This window comes from Podarcis vaucheri, assembly GCF_965113315.1.
Source record: "Podarcis vaucheri genome assembly, chromosome: 1".
Taxonomy (NCBI): Eukaryota; Metazoa; Chordata; class Lepidosauria; order Squamata; family Lacertidae; genus Podarcis; species Podarcis vaucheri.
The window spans coordinates 123593826-123619814 of record NC_138759.1 but is presented as its reverse complement, the minus strand read 5'-3'; the positions used below and the strand labels follow the sequence as shown (position 1 = coordinate 123619814).

General features: G+C 43.9%; 1 protein-coding gene across 3 annotated transcripts in view; it reads right to left on the bottom strand.

The window, feature by feature from the left end:
- Positions 1-864: 864 nt before the first annotated feature.
- ANKAR (ankyrin and armadillo repeat containing) overlaps positions 865-25989 on the bottom strand; it is a 56997-nt gene continuing 31872 nt past the window's right edge. For all 3 annotated transcript variants that reach the window (XM_082223168.1, XM_082223170.1, XM_082223169.1), the window contains 11 exons: positions 25079-25320; positions 24723-24876; positions 22021-22182; positions 19257-19363; positions 15011-15133; positions 11992-12150; positions 9368-9485; positions 8287-8396; positions 6098-6294; positions 4728-4774; positions 865-1294 (listed from right to left, as the gene is read on the bottom strand). In XM_082223168.1, coding sequence (XP_082079294.1) covers positions 1050-1294; positions 4728-4774; positions 6098-6294; positions 8287-8396; positions 9368-9485; positions 11992-12150; positions 15011-15133; positions 19257-19363; positions 22021-22182; positions 24723-24876; positions 25079-25320 — 1664 coding nt within the window. In that variant the 3' untranslated portion in view covers positions 865-1049. The remainder of the gene's footprint in view (positions 1295-4727; positions 4775-6097; positions 6295-8286; positions 8397-9367; positions 9486-11991; positions 12151-15010; positions 15134-19256; positions 19364-22020; positions 22183-24722; positions 24877-25078; positions 25321-25989) is intronic.

Genomic DNA, 25989 nt, shown 5'->3' with positions numbered 1-25989 from the left:
ACTGGAAGGAAATGGGGCTGATCTAGTATGCTTAGCACGGCTGCCTATCTTAACACGCCAACATCGCCATATTCCAAACACTTGAAGAGTGTGTGTTGGCACCAACAGTAAGTCCACCAGGTCTTTCTTCCAAGGTCTTTCTCCCTAGCAAGTGTGCTTAGGATTTTAGGCTTAAAACATGGACTACTGCAATGCGCTCTACGTGGGGCTACCTCTGAAAGTGACCCAGAAACTACAACTAATCCAGAATGCGCAGCTAGACTGGTGAGTGGGGGCGGCCGCCGAGGCCACATAACACCAGTCTTGAAAGACCTACATTGGCTCCCAGTATGTTTCCGAGCACAATTCAAAGTGTTGGTGTTGACCTTTAAAGCCCTAAATGGCCTCGGCCCAGTATACCTGAAGGAGCGTCTCCACCCCCATCGTTCTGCCCGGACACTGAGGTCCAGTGCCGAGGGCCTTCTGGCGGTTCCCTCATTGCGAGAAGCAAAGCTACAGGGAACCAGGCAGAGGGCCTCCTTGGTAGTGGCGCCCGCCCTGTGGAACGCCCTCCCATCAGATGTCAAAACGATAAACAACTACCTGACATTCAGAAGACATCTTAAGGCAGCCCTGTTCAGGGAAGTTTTTAATGTGTGACATTTTAGTGTATTTTTGGTCTCCGTGGAAGCCACCCAGAGTGGCTGGGGAAACCCAGCCAGATGGGCGGGGTACAAATAATAAATTATTATTATTAAATTATTATAAAAGATACCAACATTGAGAGATATTGTGAGTGTTCTCTTAGGCAACACTGCAGGCTATGGAAAAACACTTCTGTTTCAGTACTGCACCTAAGTTTCTTTTAAGATATGAATGCTTACAGTTAATAGCCAGCCTTTTTATTCTCTACCACAGCAGCAATTATTTTATTTTTTTGCATTATTCATAGACAAACATCCATTGTGCAAATCTGTTATGGACAGAGCAGTAATATTTACCCTAATTATCTGAAAGGTATTAGCAGAGACACTACTGTTTCCGTGGCTGCCCCCGTGCAGGCACTAAAGTCAAGATCTCCTTCCTGACAAGTTGCTGAGGAGCGCAGAGACATCGACAATTCTCGGTCTCGAAACTTGAATGAGGTCCGATGTTGTGGCGTGTGGAAAGGGAATGTGGCCGGATACTGGGACGCGGGGCTTTTCCGGTGTTTTGAACCTTCCCATTAGGTGGGGCACCGTGGGCACCAAGAAGAGGGAATCCTTTGGACGACACTTCGTTTTATATATCTTGACGCCACTAGTCTGGGATTTGTCTGCAAAATGAAAATATTGCTTTCTTATGCACCAGAGGAGCCGACTCGTAGAATATTTGTGGGGGTCACACTTTCCCCCCTCTCAGTGTTAAGATTTTTATCCATTTGTGCTGCTCCAGCAGTAGCACTATGGTGTTTGTGTGTGTGTGTGTGTGTGTGTGTGTATATATATATATATATATATATATATATATATATATATATATACATACACATATATACATATACACACACATATATTGGTCTTAACACTAAAGACCCAACCTCCAGTCTATTCCATATTTCGATTACATATTACTTATTGCCAATACACACTTTTATCACAATTAAACTTATTCTTAATATATCTAATTTCATATATCTACCTTGCAACTATTACTGAAGTTCCTCAAATGCTGCAACAGAATTTAAACTAATATATTTATTTTTCAGATATTCTTTGAAAACCTCCCATTTTGAAACAAATTCCTGTTTCGATTTATTCTTTATTTTTTCTGATAGACCATCTAATTTGGCATATTCTGTTAGCTTTTGGATCCAATCTTGTACAGAGGGGATTTCATTACTCTTCCATTTTGCCGCGATCAGAACTCTTGCTGCCTCCGTCGCATATAAAAAGATACCCTTCCAAATCAGTTATTCCCAGGAGGTAGGCCTCTGTTTTTTTATTGAAAGAGATCTTTAGCATTTTTTGCAGTTCTGCATGGATACTCTCCCAGAATACCTGTATTTTCCTACATATCCACCACATATGGTAGAAAGTTCCTGAGTTTTGTGTATATCATGTGAGTGTCTGAGAGAGCGTGAGACAGAAGTCTCAGTACTGTTGGAGTACTGTTGGTAGTTTCATTTCTGTTTGTGATGCTGTTCTGTACTGATGAGACATGCTGATGAAGTCTCTGTATATAGACTGTAAAAGAAAGTAGTTTAGAGCTACTGATTGACTCTTCTGCTATGACATGCCAGAAGACGAGTATGCTCCTCTCAGGAGGGAAGGGTCACTTATCACCGGTCTCTCTGGACTGAGGGAAATTTATAGCCACGGAGGACCACTGGAGAGACACCCCGAAGTCTTGGGAAGTTGGTGGCCTTCCCGGGCGTTTTTCCAACACCTGGTTGATGGCGGTTGCCACTCAAATGGTATGTGTACCCCTGTCTTGTGGTCAATTTTGTGGGGCGCAGGGCTTACCTGGGACCCTCCAATATTTTATTCAAGTTGGCACCCTTGTTATGCACTGGCAAGTATAATAATAATAATAATAATAATAATAATAATAATAATACCTTTATTGTCAATGTACAACCTGTGTACCTCCCCCCCAACACTCAATCTCATTGCACTCTGTGTGCTTGTCGCGAAACACACCAACCCCGAAAGTCAGTTGCACTATATTATTTTCCGTTCATCAGCCTAACAGCCCACGGAACAAAGGGATTCTTAAGCTTACATAAGTAAAGCATTTGTTTGTCTTTCCCCCTCTGAACTGTTGGCACTCTTGCCATACAAAAACTGCCCCTCACTTGCAAAAAAATAACTGCTTTGCTTTAGACCAAACTTGGGTCTCCAGATGTTTTTGGACTACAATTCCCATCATCCCTGGCTGCTGGTCTCGCTAGCTAGGGATGATGGGAGTTGTATTCCCCCCCCAATACAGCTGGAAACCCAGATTTGGGAAACACTACTTTAGACACACTGTTTGGATTGAGATTCAGCCCAAGCATACTGCCAGTGGCGTAGCGTGGGTTGTCAGCACCCGGGGCAAGGCAAGTAATTTGCGCCCCCTAACACTGGAGTGCGAGCGCGCCCCCCAGATGTTGCGCCCGGCCCCCCTGCATCCCCCACGCTATGCCACTGGGGCTGGGGGCGAGCGAAGGAGCCAAGGACCCCCCCTAAGGCTTAGCAGGAATTTATTAAATTTATTATTTGCGGAGCCCCCGCAGGCCGAGGCAGCCGAAGCCCCCTCCCCTCGGGCGCCTCCCCGCCCCCTCCTCTCCTTGGGCTGTAGGTGGAGCTCCAGATCCGGGTTTGGCGAGCGCCTCTCCTCTTCCCGGCCGGGTCCGGTGGCTTCCAGCCGTGCTCCGTCCTGGCCCCCCCCCCCCGCGGCTGAGAGCCGGAGCCAGCGGTGCCCCCTTCTGCCGGGAGACCCTCGCCCGCCCGCCGGCTTCCTCTCGGGGGGTTTTGGGGAGAGCAGGGCGCGGCGAGGCCCCTCGGAGCTCTCCTCCCTCCCAGTCGGCAGAAGCAGCCGCCGCCTGTGGCTGGGCTGGGCCGAGGGGATGGCATCGGGGTGCGGAGGCTGCCCGTGCCTGGCCAGGCGTCGGTGGCGGCGTCGGCGCTGCTGCAGCGGCTGCTCCTCCTGCGAACAGTGAGTGGAGCGCAGCCGTGGCGGGGGGGCGCGCGCACTAGGGCTCAAGGCTGGCCGTGGCTGCGGGGAGCCCGGCGGAGGAAGGAACTTGTCCCTTCCCTCTGGACTCGCGCCCCCCCAGATGTTGCGCCCGGTGCGGCCGGCACCCCTGGCACCCCCCACGCTACGCCACTGCATACTGCACCCAGTTCTTTAATGGCTTTTTGCATTTGCCTCGGTTTGGTAGAACTTGTGTTTCTAAAGAAAAAACAAAGAAAATCTGACACACCTGAAGTCTGGTCTACACGCAGGTAATGTGTCTGTCCCCTTCACGTAATGTCTAAAGATCAAGGACCCCCCAGAACAAGAGCTTGTGAAGTGTGAAGGATTGCCACTGGAAGGCAGAATGGGCCCCTCAATCCTCTGGATTCTGTCCAGATATAATCAAACTATTATTTTATGTATTTGATGAGCCAATAGATATCAGCAGCCCTCCGCCACACATACAGTGAGATTTAACATGCTCGGCTTCTCATGCACTTTGCTCTTTATGGGTAATTCAGAACTTTCTTCATTTGTCATAATACTGTATATTACCGTAAAAAGTAAGGGGAAATGTGTGTGCGGCTTATGGAGCGAATGCAGGGGGGAGGCAGGCAGGAAAAGCCCCCGAGAGCCACACACAAGCTCCGTGTGGCTCTTGCGGGCTTTTCCCCAGGAGGGAGAAGGGACTGACGCAGCCAGTCAGTCCCTTCTCCCTCCTCGTAGAAAAGCCCGTAGGAGCCGCGCGCTCCTGAAAGGGTGCACAGCTCCTGTGGACTTTTGCGGGAGGTGGGGGAATTGCCATAGCCGCGCGCAGCCTCTCCCGGCCGGAGGGGCTGTGCACGGCTAAAGAAGCCAAAACAGTGAGCGGGATCCACCCCGCTGGCTGTCTTTGCTTCCTCTTTAATATTTTAAAAATTGATTTCCCCCTCTTAAAACTAGGTGCGTCTTGTGGTCCGGTGCGTCCTATAGAGCGAAAAATACGGTATATAGCTGAGCTAAAAGGGCAGAGCTGTCTAGCCAACGAGAGTTATTTCTGAATAAATTACCTCGTATGTGTACAGGAACTGCAGGTGGCCCTCCGTTTATCTCCAAACTGAAAATTAAAAAGGTAAAATGTTAGTAGTAGTCTTGACATATAATGAGAAGCAGCAAGGACAACAAAGGATCTGTGTTCCAATTAAGGAATAGGCATTTAAACAATTAAATGCGGAAGGTTGTTTTGAACCTCAGCTCTGATTTCCAAACAGCTTGGACGGCAGAAGCTTTGCTTACTTAAATGAGTTTCTTGCGGGGGAATGTATTAAGGATCTAGACCAGGGTTTCCCAAACTTGAAGCTCCAGCTGTTTTTGGATTATAACGCCCATCATCCCTGACTACTGGTCCTACTAGCTAGGGATGATGGGAGTTGTAGTCCAACAACATCTGGAGGACCACAGGTTCCTCTCCGCTAAGCTAGGCACCGGTCCTTAACCTCAGGAGAAAAAGAAGAAATCTTATGCACGGCTTGTTATATAACAGCCATTTCCTATTTATATCATGATATGTAATTGTAGCGCTAGACTGTAATCACCTTTCACACAAACTAGAATACGCTGTTGTGTTTATGATTTTTTCTGTGGTTGTACTGGGAAATTAAAAGATGCTTTTGTTTTACAGCGCATAGCTCCCCCCCCCCTATTTCTGGAAAACACAAAATGTTGTTCTTCAACAGATTTTCACAAAACTTCACCATCGAGGGTTTCCAACGAGATAAAAATAAAGCTAAAACATCCAAATATTGCTGATATATACCTCTCAGTTAGAGAACTTTGTGGAGGAAATAACTCTTCACACAAAAAAAATTATTTGGGAACAAGTCTCTATACAACTAAATATAAAACTCCCTGAAGGTTTTGGAGATTACCCAAAAAAAAATATTTATGAATTTTTAAGCTGCACTGTCATTAAAAAACAATAACAGTAAAGTGGAATATAAAAACAAACTCAACAAGGGTCCATAAAAACATAATTAAGAGCGTCAATACAAACTGAATGGATTTAAAAGAGAATTGCAACAACTCATGACAAATCAAGAAGCAGGTTGCATTCTGCCTGTCCTGCTCTGCAATGAAACCATGGGGACCAAGGCTACTTAGTCCTGTGTCCATGCCTGAACCCAGATTGAAATGGATCCCAATAATCTGTGTCATTCAATAATGCTTGCAGCTGCTCCACCAAAACCCTCTCCACCACTGTCCCCCAAAAGGGGGTATTTGCGGAATCAATGTTACCCTGAAGTCAACTGATATTTTGATCGCTATCTGCATGGGGTACTGAATAGAAATCAGTAAGATTTTCAGTATGTGAAAAGTGAGGGACTCAAAACCTTAAAAAGCAAACAAACCATAAGATAATTGAAAGGTTGCTAATTATTACCTGAGAGCTGGAAGCCCAACTCTTTTTTGCCTCTTAAATTCTCTCACAAAGTCTGAATTTATTCTTGCATCCTTGCTAAGGTTCAGTATTAGCCTCTTGAACAACTTGGGCTTATTCCTACATTGTACTAGCAAATGGCGATATGCAGTTCGGTTGAATGTTAAATATCCCAGAGCACATGCCATGGATGTACGAACCTGAAAAAAGAACCTCACTTTCAGGTGTCTTTTCCCGGAAGGATTTTATTAAAGCATATATATAATCAATAAAAGAAACTCATCTAAATAAAAACACAGAGAAAGAAAGAGAAATTAAAATGGAGAGTTCTCTCTCAAAATTAGAACTTGTCACATCACAGAAAGTTTATAATTCGGCAGAATATTTGAACTATTTGATATGTAGATGTATAATTTGGAATATTTAACGAGATTTGATTGGATTATTAAATTAGAAAATCTAATAATTTTTTTGACTAATGTAGCTGAGTCCCTTGTAGGTTTCTAGCTACCCTTGGTAAATTATTATATTCAGTCAATTAAAGTGATGGGAACTCAGACCTTCCAGATCCCTGTTTACTGCATCAAAAGACTTGCACGCCACACCCTGGAATGTGTGATCCATGTGGGTTCTGGTCTGTTCTTGTATTCTCTACCATGGTGTCTGGGAGGTCCACCTTCCATAGTACCTGTTTTCTACTTAAAGTGGTGGTGGGAGGTGATATAGGTTAAAAAAAGCTGGGGCTAAAATGCAGCCTTGCTTAACCTCCTTGGTGGCTGGTACAGGGGTCTATGAGTTGGCCATTTGTGGAGGATCTTACGTACAACACAGTATCTTTAGATAGGCTATTAATCAAAAATAATAATCTTTCATCTATACTGGATGTGTCAGGGAACTGACATCAGAGCAACAGGAGAAGGAGAGGCTCTCCGATTCTGCAGGGGAAGGTACCAGCACTAGGAGGAGACGCAGCTTGATAGAGGGGGAAGGAAATCAGCGTAACACCAAGGATCCAGGAGAGCAAATGGGAGAAGAGGGGGGAAGGGCTCCGGGATTCTTCCTTGGAAGTCAGTGAGGAGAGCCCTGGTCCTCCACTACCCACGCCCTCCCTGTGCAGGAGATTCCCGCGCAATGAGAGGCGGAGACGATTGGGTGTCAAACAGCTTTTAGGCTGGCAAAGGTTTAAGAAACGCCCACAGACAGATTCTGCTAGTGACTGAGGCAGTCACACTGAGATGGGCTGTGCAGTCAAGACGGTTTAACACAGGCAGCCAAGCTCCCAAACGGGGACAGTTTACGCACAAGTAACTCCCATCCACTACAGGATGTATTCAATTTGGCCCAGAGTCTTACTCGTGAAATTGAATCAAAGGTAGCCTTCAAATCAATGAAGGCTGCATATAAGACCCCACAGGTTTTCTTGGCGTATTTGTCAATAAGATGTGCTAAGACAAAACAGTGATCTATGCTAGTGATCTATCTACCTTGCCTAAATCCAGCTTGCTCCTCTGCAAGATAGCCTCAGGGTCCATCCAACTGAGGGAGGTGATATATTTTAAATGAACAATTAATCATTGAACAGTTCCTGCTGCAGTGATATTTTAATTACAATTTATGGTTGTTGTATTTACACCAGCGTTTTCACCAATTTTCCAGGAAATGATGGCAATACAACCAGCCTGTCGAGTCCATTATCTTCCCCTGGATCTCCCTTTTCTTAAAAAACCGTGTTACAAAAGAGATGGTCTTTAATTGAGCAATCTGAATGTGACTGTTGCTATTTTGGAGTGATATTCAGTCTGGAAGCACCCTGAGAGCATATATACAAAAAAAACCAAAACCCCTCCACCTTTTCCCATTAATTATTTCTTCTTTTTATGAAATTAATGCAGAGTGGCTAAATAATGGCTTTAAAAGTTGGGTTTCCCCCACCATCACTTCCACCTGTCTAATGTAAGCATATTGGCGAAATATGGCTTCCAATGCGCATTACTGAAAAACCAATACTGTATATGGCATTCATTTTGGATTAATAATCTCAGGGTAAAAGGAGGTGATGATATTTTGATACTATTAAAGGGTCCGCATTGCTTATTTTCATGCTGTTTTATATTTCACCAGTTTAGCTGCATTAGAAAGTTAGACTGAATGGATCAAATGAGGGGAAAACTGCAAAAATAAAATAGCTGTACCTCTTCTTCCTTTGCGTATAAATGATAACAAAGACGCTGGACAGTTCCTAAGCATGTAATTGCTTCTGGAATACCTGCTCTTGTGTGAGCCAAACTAGCCAATAGCTTCCCTATAGAGAAATAGATAACTGAGATTAAATGTTGCTAGTAAATTGAGCTAAAATTATACAAAAAAGCGTTTTGGTACAATTGACTTCAGCAGGCAGGTGTCCATTTCTGAAACATTTCAAGAACCCCAGTACAATTTCTATAGCCACACTTTTCAGTATTCTTTTTATTGCACTCTTGGAACATATTGGCACTTATGGCTTTAGGTAAAATGTGTGCTCCAATGTGCAATTACCGTATTTTTCGCTCCATAAGATGCACTTTTTTCCTCCTAAAATGTAAGGGGAAATGTCTGTGCGTCTTATGGAGCGAATGTGTGGTCCCTGGAGCCGAATTGCCCAAGGCCGAAAAGCAGATTGTGCTTTTTTCTTTTTTTTTAGAAAGAGGGAAGGGGGTGTTGAAACGAAGCCGCTGAGCAGCTGATCGGCAAGCGATTGGAGGGAGATAAGGGACTCTAGCGAAAAAGGAGGCTACCTGGGAGGGGGGAGGTAAAAGCACATGGACCCTCAGGATTTTTGCATTGGGCCACCCCAAACTCACCGTCAAATCACATATCACGTCTGTGGCCACAGCATGAACCACAAAAGTCATACATCCACTGTTTCGTTCAGAATATATTTTTTTCTTGTTTTCCTCCTCTAAAAACTAGGTGCGTCTTATGGAGCGAAAAATATGGTAATTTAAATGAAGCAAGAACCTTTGCTGTATTGTTGGCTGGGGCAACCCAGTCAGATAGGTGGCATAGCAATAATAATAATAATAATAATAATAATAATAATAATAATAATAGTAGTAGTAGTAGTAGTAGTAGTAGTAGTCTTGACAGAATAAACACCTTCTTCTAGAGAGTAATAGAAACCAAGACAAGGCATATCAACAATCACATCCTACTATTTTAAGATTTTGCACTATTTCAGTGTTGTATAAGCATGCTGCCTTGAAAAACAGTGCTTTTCTTTGCATCATTACTTGCCTATTAACACAAGAGTCGCTGTCTTTTCCGAACATAGCAGGTCGACCAAAATAGAAACTCCTTTTGCAGACAGACTGACTTTATCCTTATCAACTATTATTCTGGCTAGTATAACTATCTGAAACAAAAGAAACATTTTTACACAATGCATTAATATATTAATCAGGCCTCACACATTTTCCCCCATTTCTCTGCATTTCCTGCTTCTAGCAAAAATTGTTATTCTTTTTTTCTCCCAGTACAAAGCAAGCATATTTTTAATGAGAGTGTGGTTTATGGCTACACAATCAATCAAAGGAATGGGAGAAAATATGTTTGTGTTACCTGCGGATGGAGACAAAGCACAAAAGCTCAGCCCTCACACTTCTGAGTTTGCAGAAGCATTTATTAGTCTATGATGCAAACATATGCAGACATACATGGGAGAATTTACACAAGAAATTAAGACATGCATACACATTTTGCAAGTAAAAACACGACACCTTTTTCCATTTTTCAACCCAATTCTTTAAAAATTTTCCTGCTTGCAATTTTCCTATATTCTTTATATTTTACAAAGATATGCTATTGTGTTTATTTATGTACATATGCCCTTGTTAGCGTATATAGGTTTCTCTGCAGACTAAAAATATGAAACTGCAACCAATGAAGTAACAATAGCAGAAGTATTTGAAGTGGGCACAGATTGAGATATTGGGCACAACTTTAAAAATGTTGAGATCACAGGTTCCCAAGCAATGCCTTGAACCTCTATGGCAAAAATTACTCTTCACAGTAGATGAATGGTTGAAGGAACAATTGGACAGGCTACGTTGACACAAGTCATTGATAACAGAAAAAGCAAAAATAGCCATGGTGGCCTTTAATAAAAAATCCAAAATCCACATTACATATACCTTTATTAGGCCAATGAAGAGGTCACAAAATATCTGCAAATTTTCAAGCTCTCCATAACTCTTCACCAGGCTAGATGGTAAACAGAGTAGGAGTCAGGAGGGGAAAGTTGACTCATATAGAAACTATGGAGTCTTTATTTAATTGTGACAATCTTGAAATGTGGGAGGAGGTAGCAGGTAGTCTAATGAGGCTCTTTTGGGTACTACGCAGGTGTTAGGTTGTACCTATGACACCTGAAAGTGTTATAGGTTGTACCTATGACACTTTGAAAACCTTTAAAAGGTATTCAAAATGATAGATATATCTTTTTTTTCCAGAGATTTGAGAAACGGAAGCTATACCAGAAAACTAACATAAGACGAGCCCTTGCAGATCAGGAAAATGGTCCATCTCTCTTCCAGGACCCTATTCTCACAGTGGCAAACCAGATGTTTATGGAACACCCACAAGGATCAGAAGCTGCTGCCGAAAGGGAGAAGATGCAAATCTCCTTCTCCAATGTAGTAGATTGAGCAGAGTCCTTTGTATTTGAGCAAGAAGACAGGCATAGCATTCAAACAGTCCTTTATGGAAAACTCCATTTTCAAAAATGGCACACGCGTGCTTATGCATTCTGGGTGAACTCTTGAGGCATCTGATCAAGATCTGTATTATGAGGCATCTGATCAAGATCTGATCTTAAAAATATATATTTGTAAATGTTTTGTATATCTCTCATGCCAGGCAGAAACCAGCTGGCTAAGTGCTTTGGCAGATGTTTATCCTCCTGGACAAAGGCCCCCCTGATTTATTTATAGCAGGAGCCAAAATTCTCAAAGTTGTAAAAGGGGAATTACAGGCTGGGAGCAAAGGTTACTAGGTTACTGACCCTACAGAATACAATCAAGCTGCAAAAGCACTAATTAAGAGTTGGTAAATAGTAGGATTCATTGTTTAACAGAAATACCCTGTGCCTCCCATTAAACTTGAGCTACATCTTCCTAAGGTTAAAGGGCAAATGGGAACAGCAGCTGGCTGGGAAAACTGAAGGGGCTTCTCTCTGAAGTTGCTTCTGGAAACTGTTTTTATTAAAGTTCCTTTTTTACTTTGAAAATACATTTCCTTCTAAAAATCTATCTATGTTATGTATGACATATATTGGCTTAGATGTCATTATGCAAAGGATTTAGAAAGTAAGAAATGTTAGATTCTTATGTTAGATTCTTATTTCATTGATGGTGTGTGAGAAGGTGAACCCAAGATCTCTGTTTAAGATAAAATTAGAACAATTAGCCATCTGTTTTGGAGTGAATAGGGCAGCAGAGGCCAAAGGTGATCTGGTAATTAAGGTGCCTTGTTGAGGCAAATGTAAGATATATGGCTACTTGTTTGCCATTTATAGATAGAAGGAAATATAGCTCTTTGTCTCCCATAAAAGGTAATAGGAAATGGGTGCATCTTTTATGATTAGTTCTAGCAAACAGCCAATAGGAATTTCAACTAGGCTGATTGGACAGAGGCAGCCAAAGGAGGAGCAAGGGGGCTGGGCTGAGGGAATATAAGTGCTGGCCATCAGGGCTGGAGTGGGCAGAGCTTTGGTAACCATATACCACTGTGTCTCTCATTTATTTGTCTGACAAATAAATTATTATTTTAATTTCTCTATTGCTGCGTTGAATATTTCATTCCAGCTAAGCGTTAACCACAAGCAGGGTGCTACACTCTGAGCGTGATCTCTGGTTTTGTACCTGAAAGGCAGCCATTGCTCTGTCTGTCTCTACTTCCGATTCCAGGAAAGGTTCAAATATAGACACAGATATTGGTCCACTCTCTAAAATCAATAACTGCTGGCTGGGATTATTATATGCAAAAAGGGCGATAGCATTTCCTGCTCGCAAACAGATATCCTTAAAGCAATCAGAGAAAGAAGTAAATTGTATTGACCGTGAAATATAAAGTACATAAAACACCCACACACCCACACACACCCATGGGTGGTATTCAGCTACCAAGTCCTGTCAGTGCAAGAATTTCTGCTTGTGCAGTGGGAGACACACACACACACACACACACACACACTCAAGCAAGCACCCCACACTCTACCCAGACCTGCTCCAGAGGATTGGGGGAACCTTTAGGACAGATTTAGGGGGTGCACTTTCCATGTGGTATTATTAAATTCCAGAGGGTGGAATTACGCAACAGCAGCTGCCAGAATTTTGACTGCAAAAAAATGGAAGGGGGAGAAAATCCCATCACTATTAGAATGGCAAAACAAACTCTGTGAGTTTGCAGAAATGGCAAAATTTATGGCAGTTATTAGAGGCCACGCAAATCAGAGAATAATTAGAGAGTGGTATGGAGTGAAGGAATACATGAGAAAATATGGTTCCGGAATTGAAATATTAATAGAGAATATGTAAAACGTGCAGGGGTAAGCAAGAAAATCATAATAGAATCATCTGAATACATATTAAATTATAACAACACAGCAAGATGGAAGAAATAAAATATTGAGATCACACATGGGTGAAGGGGAGTGGGGGGTATATGGGAACCTATAATATCATTTATAATATAATTTGTTAATTGCGTTGTATTTACATATAGCAAAGGGAAGCCTAGCACAACTAGATATATTTTAATTTAGGTAATCTATGTAATAGGCTTATGTTAGAAAATGAATATGGATTTTGAATTTGATGTTTGTAATTTTTTTTTTGCTTTGAAATAAAAAAATAAAATAAAAATAAAATAAAATAAATTCCAGAGGGTGGCTGGGTAAATTTGTTGCAGTATGAAGAATGGAATCTTGCGCACCCTTAAAAGCCGACACATTTATTGCGGCATAATGTTTCACTTGTTTGTTTTTCGGTGGCTCTTCAGGCAATCTTCTGAAATGAGGAATCTATCTGCATGTTGCAGAACTATAAATTTCCAGCTTTCCTGGAAAGGGGAGAAGCTCTGGAGCGGCCTGCCGCTTCGCAGGTAAGATTCACCTTCTGTTGTGTGGGCAGGACTGTCCCTCCCCTTACCTGGCCAATCCCCTGGCAACGCCTCCCCAGACGTCATTGGGCGATTGGCTGAGGTAGGCGGAGACCTTCAGGTATCCAGCCTAGGGAGGATGAAGCCAGCCCGGACTACAGGAGTAGCACTGGGATCCGGGGGGGGGGGGGTTGCGCGCGACCACGCAAAAGGCGCCCCCATTTGATGTGAGGAGCGGTCATTGCAGAACTATAAATTTCCAGCATTCCTGAATAGACAGGGAACCTCCATAAGCACAGAAGGTTGCCCACTTCTTAAGTTTGCCCTCACGGAGGGCAATTTGACTGGTGCTGGTGGGGGGTGGGCAGAGCTAGCTCTCTTGTCCCCAGTGCTCCCACTCATGTTAATACCAATGCAGCACACCTGAGTATGGCTAGAGTGTGTCAGTCTTGTCTGTAGCTAGTTTGATAGAGAGAAGGAAGAGGCGAAATGAGGCCATGAAATTCCATGCTCACTAAGAAACAATGGATCAGGATGAATGTACAGTGGTACCTCGGGTTAAGTACTTAATTCGTTCTGGAGGTCTGTTCTTAACCTGAAACTGTTCTTAACCTGAAGACCACTTTAGCTAATGGGGCCTCCTGCTGCCGCTGTGCCGCTGCTGCACGATTTCTGTTCTCATCCTGAAGCAAAGTTCTTAATCTATTGTAATATTTCTGGGTTAGCGGAGTCTGTAACCTGAAGCGTATGTAACCTGAAGAGTATGTAAACCGAGGTACCACTGTATCATCATCATCAACAACAACAACCTCATTAGTAAAATTTGTATACTGCCCTGTACCCGCAGGTCTCAGGGTGGTTGCAACATAAAATCACATTACAAAAACACAAAATACACAACAATAACCCCCCAAATAACACCCCCTCCACACACACTCACATTTTAAAAGGGCATTGGATGTCAGTCAGCCAAAGGCATGGTCAAAGAGGAATGTTTTTGCCTGGTGCCTAAAAGGTGTATAAAGAAGCTGCCAGGTGAGATTTAAGTGAGATTGGAATAATAATGGCACACGCTCAGAGTTGTGGTTTTTTAAAATCGTTTGTGGCTGAAGGGTATCAGGAATGTAGATGCAGTTGCAAAGCATGGGTGAAGGTTAATTGTTAATTGTGCACTTCATAACTGAACTAAGACATACACGCAATCATGTAAAGTCTCTGTTCCCCACACCATTAAGCCCAGGGTCTAGGATAGGGTTTCTCAAAACTTGTGTCTCCAGCAGTTTTTGGACTACAACTACCATCATCCGTAGCTAGCAGGAAAAGTGGCCAGGGATGATGGGATTTGTAGTCCAAAAGCAGCTGAAGACCCAAGTTTGGATCTAAAATTTACCTAGCTGCATCACATTTGGCCGGTGCATATACTCATTGGCCCTCGAACTTGTGGTGTAGTTCTAAGGTGGTTCTGTGCAGTTAACAAGTAACTGCCAACTGTTCTCATGCTGTGCTACAAAACAGCCTGATTTGATCCATATGTGAGCTCGGAGGTCCCCTTTAATCTCTTGTATGTGTACACTGGCTCTTCCATTCTAATGGCGGGAGCAGATCTGTACATGGAAAGGAGTATTTGCTCACAGCTTTGGGGAAAGGATCCGTTCCTGTAATCAGGCACTGACATTAGTTGAAACAAAGAAAGAAAGAAAGCCAGTGCCTTATTACAGCATGAAGCGTATTTAATCTTTTCTCTTAAATGGGCACGATGATGTTCTCCAGTAAAGCCAGTACCTTCTCTGGTGCGTAAAGGAGCCCAAGAACATCAGAATAACTAAAGCCTTCCTTCTCTCGCAACACACTCTGCAGGTTATCGTTCTTTAGAACAATGCAAGCCAAAGAATATGCAACTTCAACCTAAACAATCAGTTGGATGGAAAAGCAAAAGTTAAAAAAGAGAGAAAATATCAGTTTTATATAATAGATCCTATCCTATCACATCAAAGTTCAGAATGGGATTCAGACATATACACTGCATATAAAGAATATTTTTACTGATTTAATAGGTGATCTTGAACACATTGGTTAAATTCAATTATTTTTAGCCGAATACAAATTTTCAGCCCCGTTCCAAACGTCCTTGAGTGCTTGCTGCCTATCCCTCATTCCCCAATGAACAATCCCTTTAAGTAACATGTAGCTGCAGTACAAGGACATTTACACCATAAAAAGGCACAATCTCGCCCAGAGTTGTTATAATAAGTGCACTTAATATATAACAAACTGGACTCTTTCTCACAGCACAACAGTTCCACACTGCTTAATGGAGATTTTTGCCTTGCCCTGAGCTTTCCAAATATATTTACTGATAAACATACCGTATTTTTCGCCCCATAGGACGCTCCGTCCCATAGGACGCACCTAGTTTTTTGGGGGGGGAAATAAAGGGGGGGAAATAAAGGGGGGGAATCCCTTTATTTCCCCCCCAAAAGTAGGTCGGGGAAACAGAACCAGGTCGAGGAACAGCGGGATGGCGGCTCTGCACCTCCCTGCTGTCCCCCGAGCTTGTGGGGCTGGCCGATGTCTGCCCCGCACGAGGGGTGCTCTGCATCAGGGCACACCCCCCTGCGGGCCGGCAGGCTGCTATCCGCAGCGTGGGGAGCCTTGCCGGGAACTCGGGCAAGGCTCCCCACGCTGCGGATGTCTGCCTGGCGCGGGCGGCGCTCTGTTTCAGGGCGCCCCGCCCGCCGGGCGGCAGGCTGCTATCCGCAGCCTAGACATCCCTGCCGGACCTCCCGTAGGGCTGCCTAGGCTGCGGATGTGTTCCTGAAGCCTGGAGAGTGAGAGGGGTCGGTGCGCACTGACCCTTCTCGCTCTCCAAGCTTCAGCAAAAGCCTGCACTCGCCCCATAGGACGCACACACATTTCCCCTTCATTTTTGGAGGGGGAAAAGTGCGTCCTATAGGGCGAAAAATACGGTAGTTCTCCTTCCCCTAATTGTATCCTCACCAAAAACCCTGTGCGATAGGCTAGATTCAGAGAGACTAACTGGTTCAAAGTCAGCCAGTGAGCTTCATGGCTTAGTGTGGATTTGAACTGTGGTCCCCCAGGTCCTAGTCTAACACGGTAGCCACACCAAGACACTTAGGCTGGAATAACCGCTCCCAACATCAAATGGGGGGCGTTTTTTGCATGGTCGAGAGCAGCTCTCCTCCCGATCCTATGCAGCTCCCTAAAATACAACCTGGCTTTGCCCCCTCCCACGCTGGATACCTGGAGGTTCCCACCTATCCTCAGACAGTTAACCAATCCTGGCACGGGGGGGGGCATTGCCAGGGGAGTTAGCCAGGTAGGGTGGGACTGCCCTGCCCACACAATAGAGGGTAGAACTTACCTGGGAGTCCTCAGTGGCTCCAGAGCTTCTCCCACCCTGCCCTCCCTCAGTTACGCCTTCTTTTGCATGTTAACCTCTTCTCCACAGGTATGTGGGTGCTGCTACGTCATTGGTTGCTGTTAAAGGACTGGGAAGGAATTTCCCTGCATTGGCAGGTTTTGCCTTCCCCGTAGCAAAATAATAATAATAAAAATAATTTATTATTTATACCATGCCCATCTGGCTGGGTTTCCCCAGCCACTCTGGGCGGCTTCCAACAAAACACTAAAATACAATAACCTATTAAACATTAAAAGCTTCCCTAAACAGTACTGTCTTCAGATGTCTTCTAAAAGTTTGGTAGTTATTTTTCTCTTTGACAACTGGTGGGAGGTGCCACTACTGAGGCGGGTGCCACTACTGAGAAGGCCCTCTGCCTGGTTCCCTGTAACTTGGCTTCTCACAGTGAGGGAACCGCCAGAAGGCCCTTGGAGGTGGACCTCACTATCTGGGCTGAACGATGGGGGTGGAGACGCTCCTTCAGATATACTGGACCAAGGCATTTAGGGTTTAAAGGTCAGAACCAACACTTTGAATTGTGCTCGGAAACATACTGGGAGCCAGTGTAGGTCTTTCAAGATCAGTATTATATGGTCTCGGCAGCCGCTCCCAGTCACCAGTATAGCTGCCGCATTCTGGATTAGTTGTAGTTTCCGGGTCACCTTCAAAGGTAGCCCCACGTAGAGTGCATTGCAGTAGTCCAAGCGAGAGATAACTAGAGCATGCACCACTCTGGCAAGACAGTCTGCGGGCAGGTAAGGTCTCAACCTGCGTACCAGATGGAGCTGGTAGACAGCTGCCCTGGACACAGAATTGACCTGCGCCTCCATGGCGTCACAACTTTGGCGGTTTCAGGCCTTGGGCGGAATCCTTTAGTCTATCTTCCCTAAATAGGGGGGGGGGCGTGAAGCGGTGACCCATGCCCCCACTGTGGTGGCGATCCCAGGGTTCCCTGTTAAAGGGGTTGTTTTGAGGGGAGTCATTGGCCATACGCCAATAGGTTGTCAGTGGTCTCCCCTGCGTTGAGGCGAAATGGGGGGGGGCGGGGGCAGGCTCTCTGTTAAACATATGTTTTCCAGAGTCAGCCCATTCCCCACACATTTAGGATAACACTGATGTTCCCCAGATCCCCGCCTGGAGACTGGGAGGGATAAACGACCAATGCCTAAGCCAAGGTCTCCCTACATCTGAATCTTTAATAAAGTTGCCCATTTTAATCCCATAACACATTGTCATGAGTTATTATTCCACTAGGGAGTCGCCTGGGGTTGGGGGGGGAGTGTCTCTGCTTGTCCACACAATTAGTCTTCTGCCAGCCAAATAGCCAATGCCCCAAACAACATCCTAGTACCTAATTCTCTCCCTCTTCCCACAACCTCCCCATAACCTCTAGTGAAATGGTCATCACATGGTCATCAAAATGCAAATCTCCCCATCCTTGCTCCACATAACTGGGTGCCACTAGTGGTTGAGTTGTATGATTAGAGGTCACAGGGGAGATGTTAGATACTATAGGGGAGAGAATATGTGAGGATATCAAGCCAGATATGGGGATGTTGCTGTTGGCAGCTCCTTGTCTACAATAGCACCTCGCTCCAGTCTTTAAGAACTGGAATGTAGCAAGCAAAATAATAGCCATGTTACTATAGCTATAATAGCCATGTTACTTTTGTGAACGTCAGCGTCATACAACTCTAACAAATTAGGTGCCAGTTTCCAAATATGTGCTGTGACCAGCAGCTAGTATCTTTGTATAGGAACATAAGAAGCTGCCTTATACGAAGTCAGACCCTTGGTCTATCTAGATCCTCATTGCCAACACGGACTGGCAGCATCTCACCAGGGTTTCAGGTAAGGGTGCTTCCAAACCACACGGGGAGCGTTTGCATGCAAAGCACCAGCTCTGTCACGACTGAGTTGCAGCCCTTTAGCACCGCGCAAAGATGTATTAGCTTATATTATGTGCTGAACTGAAAGGACTACTTAAACCTACTCAAGAATCAGGGCTTTCCCCGCCCCCCCTGCTGGAACTCAATGGAACTCAGTTCTGGCACTTCTCAGATGGGTGCCATTGCCATTATAAGAGAGTTTATGGTGAGTTCTGGCACCTCTTTTTCTAGAAAAATAGCACTGTCAAAAAGTGTTCTATCCCCAAGGATATGCTTTATGGGGAGCTGGCTTCAGGTACCAGGCCTGTTGGCAGACCAACTCTGCGTTACAAAGATGTTTCAAATGTGACACGAAAGCTGGTAACATCAACCCCACCATCTGGGAATTCCTTGCAGATGACCAAAGTGCCTGGAGATAGGTCACATATCTCAAGCAGTAACCAGAGGAAAAATGACTACCGGGGGAGCACAGAGGGAAGAAAAACCATAGTTCATCTGCAGCAGCACAATCAGACGCCTTCATCTTCTCCAGCTGCAACAAAACACGTTTCTACAGCCACAGCAGCCGCTGTAATTCTCCAACGGTTTGACTTTTCCTCCGATGGCACACTTTCCCACTGTCCTCCGAGAAAGACAGATGCCAGCACTTAAACCTACTCAAGAAATGCTTTGGAGGAGTTCATTTCTATACTGAATAAGGCTACCACTTAAAACCCACCTTTATGTGAAGGGAACTATGATGTTTCAGTAAGTGGACCAATATTGGCAAGGCTCCTTCATCTACTACGTTGTCTTGACTGATTGGATTGTTTATGTTGGCTTCACCTGAAGGTCCAACAAATCAGGCAGAGAGCCCCACATAAGGAGCACATAAGGAGCAGGAAAAATTGAAAAGATAATCAGAAAATGTAATGTCAGTACAAGCAAACCTCATATTTGTAACTATTCTGTGTTCTTAACTTTTTAGACAAGAACATGTTCCAAACAGCTACCTCTAGTCTAGGGAGCATGGAAGACCTGGAAAATTTCTTTGCCGTTTGGTGGGATTTCATTTCTTATGTCAAATTCAGACATATGAAACCCTGGGATCATCCATACTTCTTCATGTCCAGCCACTTTCACTTGGGAAAACCTGCTCTTTACTGCTGAATCAGAACAAATGTCAATCAGGTTTTCCGGGAATTGCTGTTTGCTCTGATTTAACAGTAAAGAGCAGGTTTTCCTGGGGAAAGCAGAAAACCGCCCAAACCCGTGCTTTCAGGACAAGTGAAGTGCCCTCTCTTCCTCCCAAAAATAGCAAAATTTGGCTTTCATTGTGTGTTTTGCTGCTTTTATTTTTCTACATTATCTGCTCCCTACATATTTGTAAAATGCAAAACGGGCGAACAGTACGGAGGCTGTAACTCTGACTTGTTTGTTTGCATTTTTGATTTGACATTAATGAAGAATAACAATGAAATAAGATAAAAATAAAATGTGGGCTTTATAGAGTTTAGGTCCAGATGTGAGGTGTGTGTTCGCAGATAATTCTATTTTTGCCCTGAACAGATAAGGACCAAAAAGAGACATGGAAGGAGACTTCCTCCTCTAAGTTGGTGATTCAGTGTCAATTAAGCCTGAATTAAGTCAATGAAAGCAATTCAAGATAGCCTCTTGCTGGCTGTTTGTGTGTATTGGCCCATAGATAGCAACTAGGTTAGAGAGCGATAGCGGTCCATGTTTCATAAAGCTCACACATCTGCATAGTCATGCAGTAGAAAGAGGCTCTATGCCTGCTCACCAACATTGTCCTTATGAAAACTTGGGGCACAAGCCAAATGCAGGTCACCAGCCATGGATTGGCCGACTAGGCCTTCTAGGTAGTTAACACTAGGAAGTCAGTTTTGGTTTGTCTCCATTTCCAGTTTTCCCCATCTTAAATTCAGTTCACCACATTTCCACATCTGCTTGTGATTAGGAAAAAAAAAAGAGTCCTCATGAAAATTCATCAGCAATCTAGTGTGAATTTCTTCGGCCAATATACACATTTTAATGCAACTTTGCCTAATATGCACGTTTTTTGCCACCCACTTGTCCCTATTATTTTTGCATGCTGTTTTCACAAACATATGCATTTTTATGCAGACTAGTAAAAATGCATTTTTGTACCCATCACCTGGCTGGAGAACTGCATTGCAAAATTCAGAGAAGTGTGAATTTAGGAGGATGTCTGTGTTCGCGTTCACCTACTGTTGCAAAAAATTGGGCAGGTTTGTCTTCTAATGTCAACTGAATCACATTTCTCCCCCATCCCTACTTGACAAACTCTACTTGCAATTACAGACTGGGAAAACCAGGAGATTTATCAAGGCCCTGGTCAAATACCATACACGCCTTTTGTTAATGGAAAAGACTACTTATATCACTGAAAATGTATTAGGGATTATATCTGATGACAGTCCTACTTAGAGTAGATCCACTGAAGTTAATTAACATGACTAGCGTAGGCCCATTAAATTTCAGTGGGTGTAGTCTGAGAAGAACTTAGTTGTATACAACCCAACTTCCAACGTTCTTGCATTGTTCTAAACTGCTTAATTATTGTTAACTGTTATAATAAAAAAAACTGCTCCCTTTCCCTTATGGGGTATTCCAGAGCCCGCACAGAGTCCTTAAATGAGTTCCCTATCAGTAGGAGGAAACAACAGAGGCCAACTAGAGTATATTTGAGAGGCAAAGTGGGTAGTAAGCCCCAAACGGGGGGTTTGTTAGAAGAATTTTAAGGTCTCAAATATAGAATAAATATTCATAAATGCACACATATCTAAATATATGAACCATGTGTCTGAAATAGTATGGGAGAGCAATCCTGAAGCCATTTTGACTCTCCCAATTACCTTAAATATTCCTCTGCAGTAAGGGAGGCAAATGGGGAAAGCCTTCCCATTGTCGTTTTGCTTGCAAATCCTTTCTTAAGGGTGTAGTTGTGTATGAATAGGGTGAGCCTGTGACCTGGAGTTAGGAACTAAATTATTAACCATCACAAAAGAATGGCTAGACTGCCCAGGTAATGCAATCAGTGACCATGATCAGGTATCCTGGCAGAAAAGATTTCTGCTATAGACCATCTCTTTCTGTGATTTCTGCTGTAGACCACCTCCTTTCTGTGATGTATGCATGATGTTTTTGGAGGTAGTCTTGGGCTACAGGGTGGGCAATTTCAAAAGTCTATATAAGGGCTTGCACACCATTGTTCGGGGTTCTCCTCCCTCCTGTATGTGGTGAGTGGGGACCCTATCTCAACAGTTTATTTTTTCTTCAATAAAGATCAGGCTTACTAGCCACTTTGCTTCTCAGAAATGCTCTGGTTTGCCTCTGTTGTTTGCTCCTACCAATAGGGAACCCTCAAGGACTCTATACGGGCTCTAGAATACCCCATAAGGGAAAGGGAGAGGTTTTTTCTTATAACATAACCTAAGTACAACAGAAAAGGAACTACAAACCAATACAAATGGTCCCCAAGGCTCTGATGACACTGAGCAGCGTGCCCTCTGCTATCCTTCCACTCCTCAGCAGCCGAACCAAAGGGGAAATTCCATTCCCTTCGCAGATCTGGTTCTGGTGAATTTCGCTCTCCTTGCTAAGAGCTATGACGGCCTCACCTCCTTCCAAAACAACCACAGCAACACACATTTAGAAACCTTCAGCCCCATGCCTAGTTTTTCTTTCAGAAATGTAACGGAAAAGGTTGATGTCATGTCAGGAAACTGCCATCAGCTCAGAGGCGAGAAATAGAAGGGCAGTTGTGTTACAGTGAGCCTCTGAAAATCTTGCAAAGCAGTTCCTCTTCCAGGGAGGAGGAGGAGGAAAGACCCACCTCCAGTGAGGATGAGGTGCAAGGACCAGAGGATGCTGGCGGGAGCCTTAACACCGCTTCTGGGCAAGCCGGTAAGGAGGGAAACACGCCCTTGCCATCGCCCATCCTGAGCAGTAGTTTGAGGTGCAGAGAGGGGGTACTTCCGGGTTGGCGCCTCTGGCAATGGCAGAGCTCCTCCGATCGGGAGGAACTTGCTCCGTGAAAAGCAGGGTCTGACCGCCACAGTGATGGCGGAGACCCATAGAAATCACAGGCAGGAGAAGCCTGTGAACCTGGGATTCGGCTGGCACCCTTTGCGCCTCTCCTACTAGCGGGGAAACCCTGTTTTGGGGATCTGGAGCGACGTGGGGTGAGCGGCGCGGTGCTTTGAATCGACCGCTTCTTTCACGGAGTGAAGCAGCATTGCTGTTGCCGGAGAGCGCTGACTTTTTCCTGTGGACAATTGGATTTTAAACGACTACCCGTGAGTAGAACAGAGAATTGGATCTTGAAACACTTTAATTTGGCGCCGAAGCAGGAAGGCTCTAAACAGGAAGTCCGCCTCCCGTTTTGTAAATAGATTGAAGCAAAGACGTTACAAGCTAAAGTCTTTGAAAGCTTTTGATAAAGGATTAAATTCCCACCGGATAAAAATATATAACCCCTCTTGGAAGCAGGAGAAGAGGGGGGAAGTTTTGGATCTAGTGTGCCTGCAGAAGAGAGTGAAAATCAAATTGTCACTGCTCTGAACCTAGAAAAGGGCTGCCAGATGACGTTCGGGGAATGTTTATTGACAGAACGGATTTGACAGCTAGCTAAAATAAGAAAGGTACTGTTTCCATTGTCCTCTTCTGCATTTAAAAATGGAGGAAAATTAACCGGAGTGCAACAGGGAGATCGCCAGCTGCAAGATAAGATTCTGAAAACTAGAGTCTGACCTTGGATTATTCAAAATGTTGATAGGAGAAGCTATTGTGACTGTATTATACAAGATAAACTACTCGTTGGAACAGCTCCATAAAAAGACAGATGATACGATCTCTAAAATTGACAACTTGGAAAAGAACGTGATTAATTTGAGTCAAAAAGTGAGTATCAATACAGAAACAATTCAGGATGATATGAAAATGATGGAGAAAAAGGAGAAAGCTGATGATGTGAAACCAAAAGTAGTACAAGCTGGATACTTAATTTCTCAGAAGCAAATTGAGGATTATAAATTGAGGTCTTTCATGACTGAATCTAGCAAAAGTCATATTTTGAGGCTAGGATCCCGGCTTGGATTGAAGAAGGAAAATTGGAAAGAACCCTCTATCCAGGGATTGATTGACTTTTGGGACCTGGACTTGGGTTTGGAGGAGCTTGAAGTTTTGGGGGTCGCTAGAATTGGAGGAATCTTGAAATACGTTCTGAAACACTCTATGGACTTTATTTTTAACTTTGGAAATTTGGCTGAACTGTCCAGAAGGAACAAAAGTATTGCTAGGCTGGAGTTTTCCCGAGATTTGCTCCTGAGCATCAAAGAATATGAAGAAGACCTGCAGAAGGGACTTGGAAGAGATTTAAGAGCCTCGGATATAAGAACACCAGGTTGATGGGTTATATGGAACTGACGGGAAGGACTGGCAGAATCCGAAGCCAGGGAGAGGAGACAGTGGAAGATTACTGGAAAATTTAAAGTGTTTATTTAGAAATTTTGTTAAAGTAATAACTGTTAGAAAAATGGTGGAATGATATTTTATCGACTTAGCAGAAATGCCATATGTTATTTTTAATATGACAGAAAACAGAGAAAGATGGAAAGGATTTGCGGTGAAAAGAGGGAAAGTAAACTTATATTAAGATCAAGATAAATTTTCAGGATAAAAATTTTGAAGAGAGGGAAAGGATTTGCTGAAATGGATAATTGACTTAGAATACAAAAAAGGGAGCTGTGAGGAGGTCAGGGAAACAAGCAAATGAAAGATAAGTTATGGGAAGGCTCGAATTGTTTTGTTTTTTTTGCTTTTTTGTTTTTAATTGTTTCTATTTTTCTGTTTTTTTATTGTGATGTGATGTTTTGCTATTGTTTCCTTTGCTTTTTTGTAAACTTAAAACCTTAATAAATACTATTTAAAAAAAAAAAGAGGTGCAGAGAGGGGAGGAGACGATTGGGGGTAACGAAACTCTTATGTTGGGGGAGGTCCAAAAAAGACCTCTCCCGGATTCTGCTAGCGATTGAGCCAGACATGAACTTTGGGGCTCATCACTGTAAATAGTTTGCACCAAAATAAAGCCTGTAAAACACAGGTTGGAGTCCTGCCTGGTTACTCTCGAGCAACCACAACAGCCACCTGACAGTTGACTTACCAACACACTGCATTTTATCAGAGGGTGACAGCAGCATATCGATAATAAGGTTGTATCCAATCTGTTCTGCCATGTATTTCTGCTGCTTCAAGGTTTGCCCTGCCAGGGCCCAAAGTGTGGCAGCACCTTGTTCTTTAACTTTCAGGTGAAAAGCCTGCAGATTGGGCAAAATAATAATAATAATAAAATATTCCTAGTTATATTTCAAAGCATTAACTATAATCCCAAGCAGACTTCATCATCAATAAGCTCCACTGAACTCAGAAGGACCAATCTACAAAGTTATCCAGTGAGGTCAGATAACAGCCTACTCAGCTGCTCTACAAATCCCAGAGAAAAGATGGGAAAATACTTGCCTTCAGGAGCTTTAAAAGGAATTTGGTCACAGACTTGGATAGAAATCTCATCTGGATGTTAGTGTTCCTTTCAGCGAGTGCCTCGATCGCCATTGCTCCTTTCACTTGGACACTGATTTTCCTTCCTCTGAGAAGTTCAACTAAAGGGGCAATGACTTGCGCATCAGCAATGGCGTTCTGCATTCTAAAATTCCCTCGAGCAAGTTCTGCAATCGCTGCCGAAGCCACGGCCAGCAGCACATCTTTATGTAGAAAAAGATCACGAAACAGTAAGAGCCAGCCACATGTAAGACCACAGCAAATAACAGCTCTGCTACTGTTTTTGCTGCTATTATTTTACGTTTCATTTGCAGATCAGAGATTTGATGTAGTAATAAACGTCTAGTATTCTGTTACCTAAGACAATGTTTGTTAAGCAATACTGCAGGGATGGGGGAGTTCTCATCAGTCCCAACCAGATAGGCCAATGGTAAGGGATGATGGGAATTGTAGTCTGACAGCATATGGAAGGTCACAGGTTCCTTATCCCTGCAATATAGGCTCTCAACCGAGCCAGTAAATCCATAATCCATGTCCATGTGTAACCCAAACTTGCTACTTGGGCATGACCCCTCCTTGATTTGCCCCCTCCCCTAAAAAGCAGCCTCTCTAAGAAGATCTATCTCTGTGCTCAGGGCATAGCGGTCAACTGTCCCTTATTTGGCGGGAAACTCCTTTATCCCAGCGCCGTGTCCCGCTGCTCTCCCGGATTGATGATGTCCCTTAAATTTCCCGGGTTTCATGCTCGCCCGGCTTGGGAGGGAAGCAGCGGCTTGGGGTTCTCTGCCTCAAGAGAGAGAGAGAGCACACGAGCTGCCGCGTCTCCGTCTCTCCCTTTCCCCCCTCAGGGGCGCGTTGTGAGGAGACGGGTG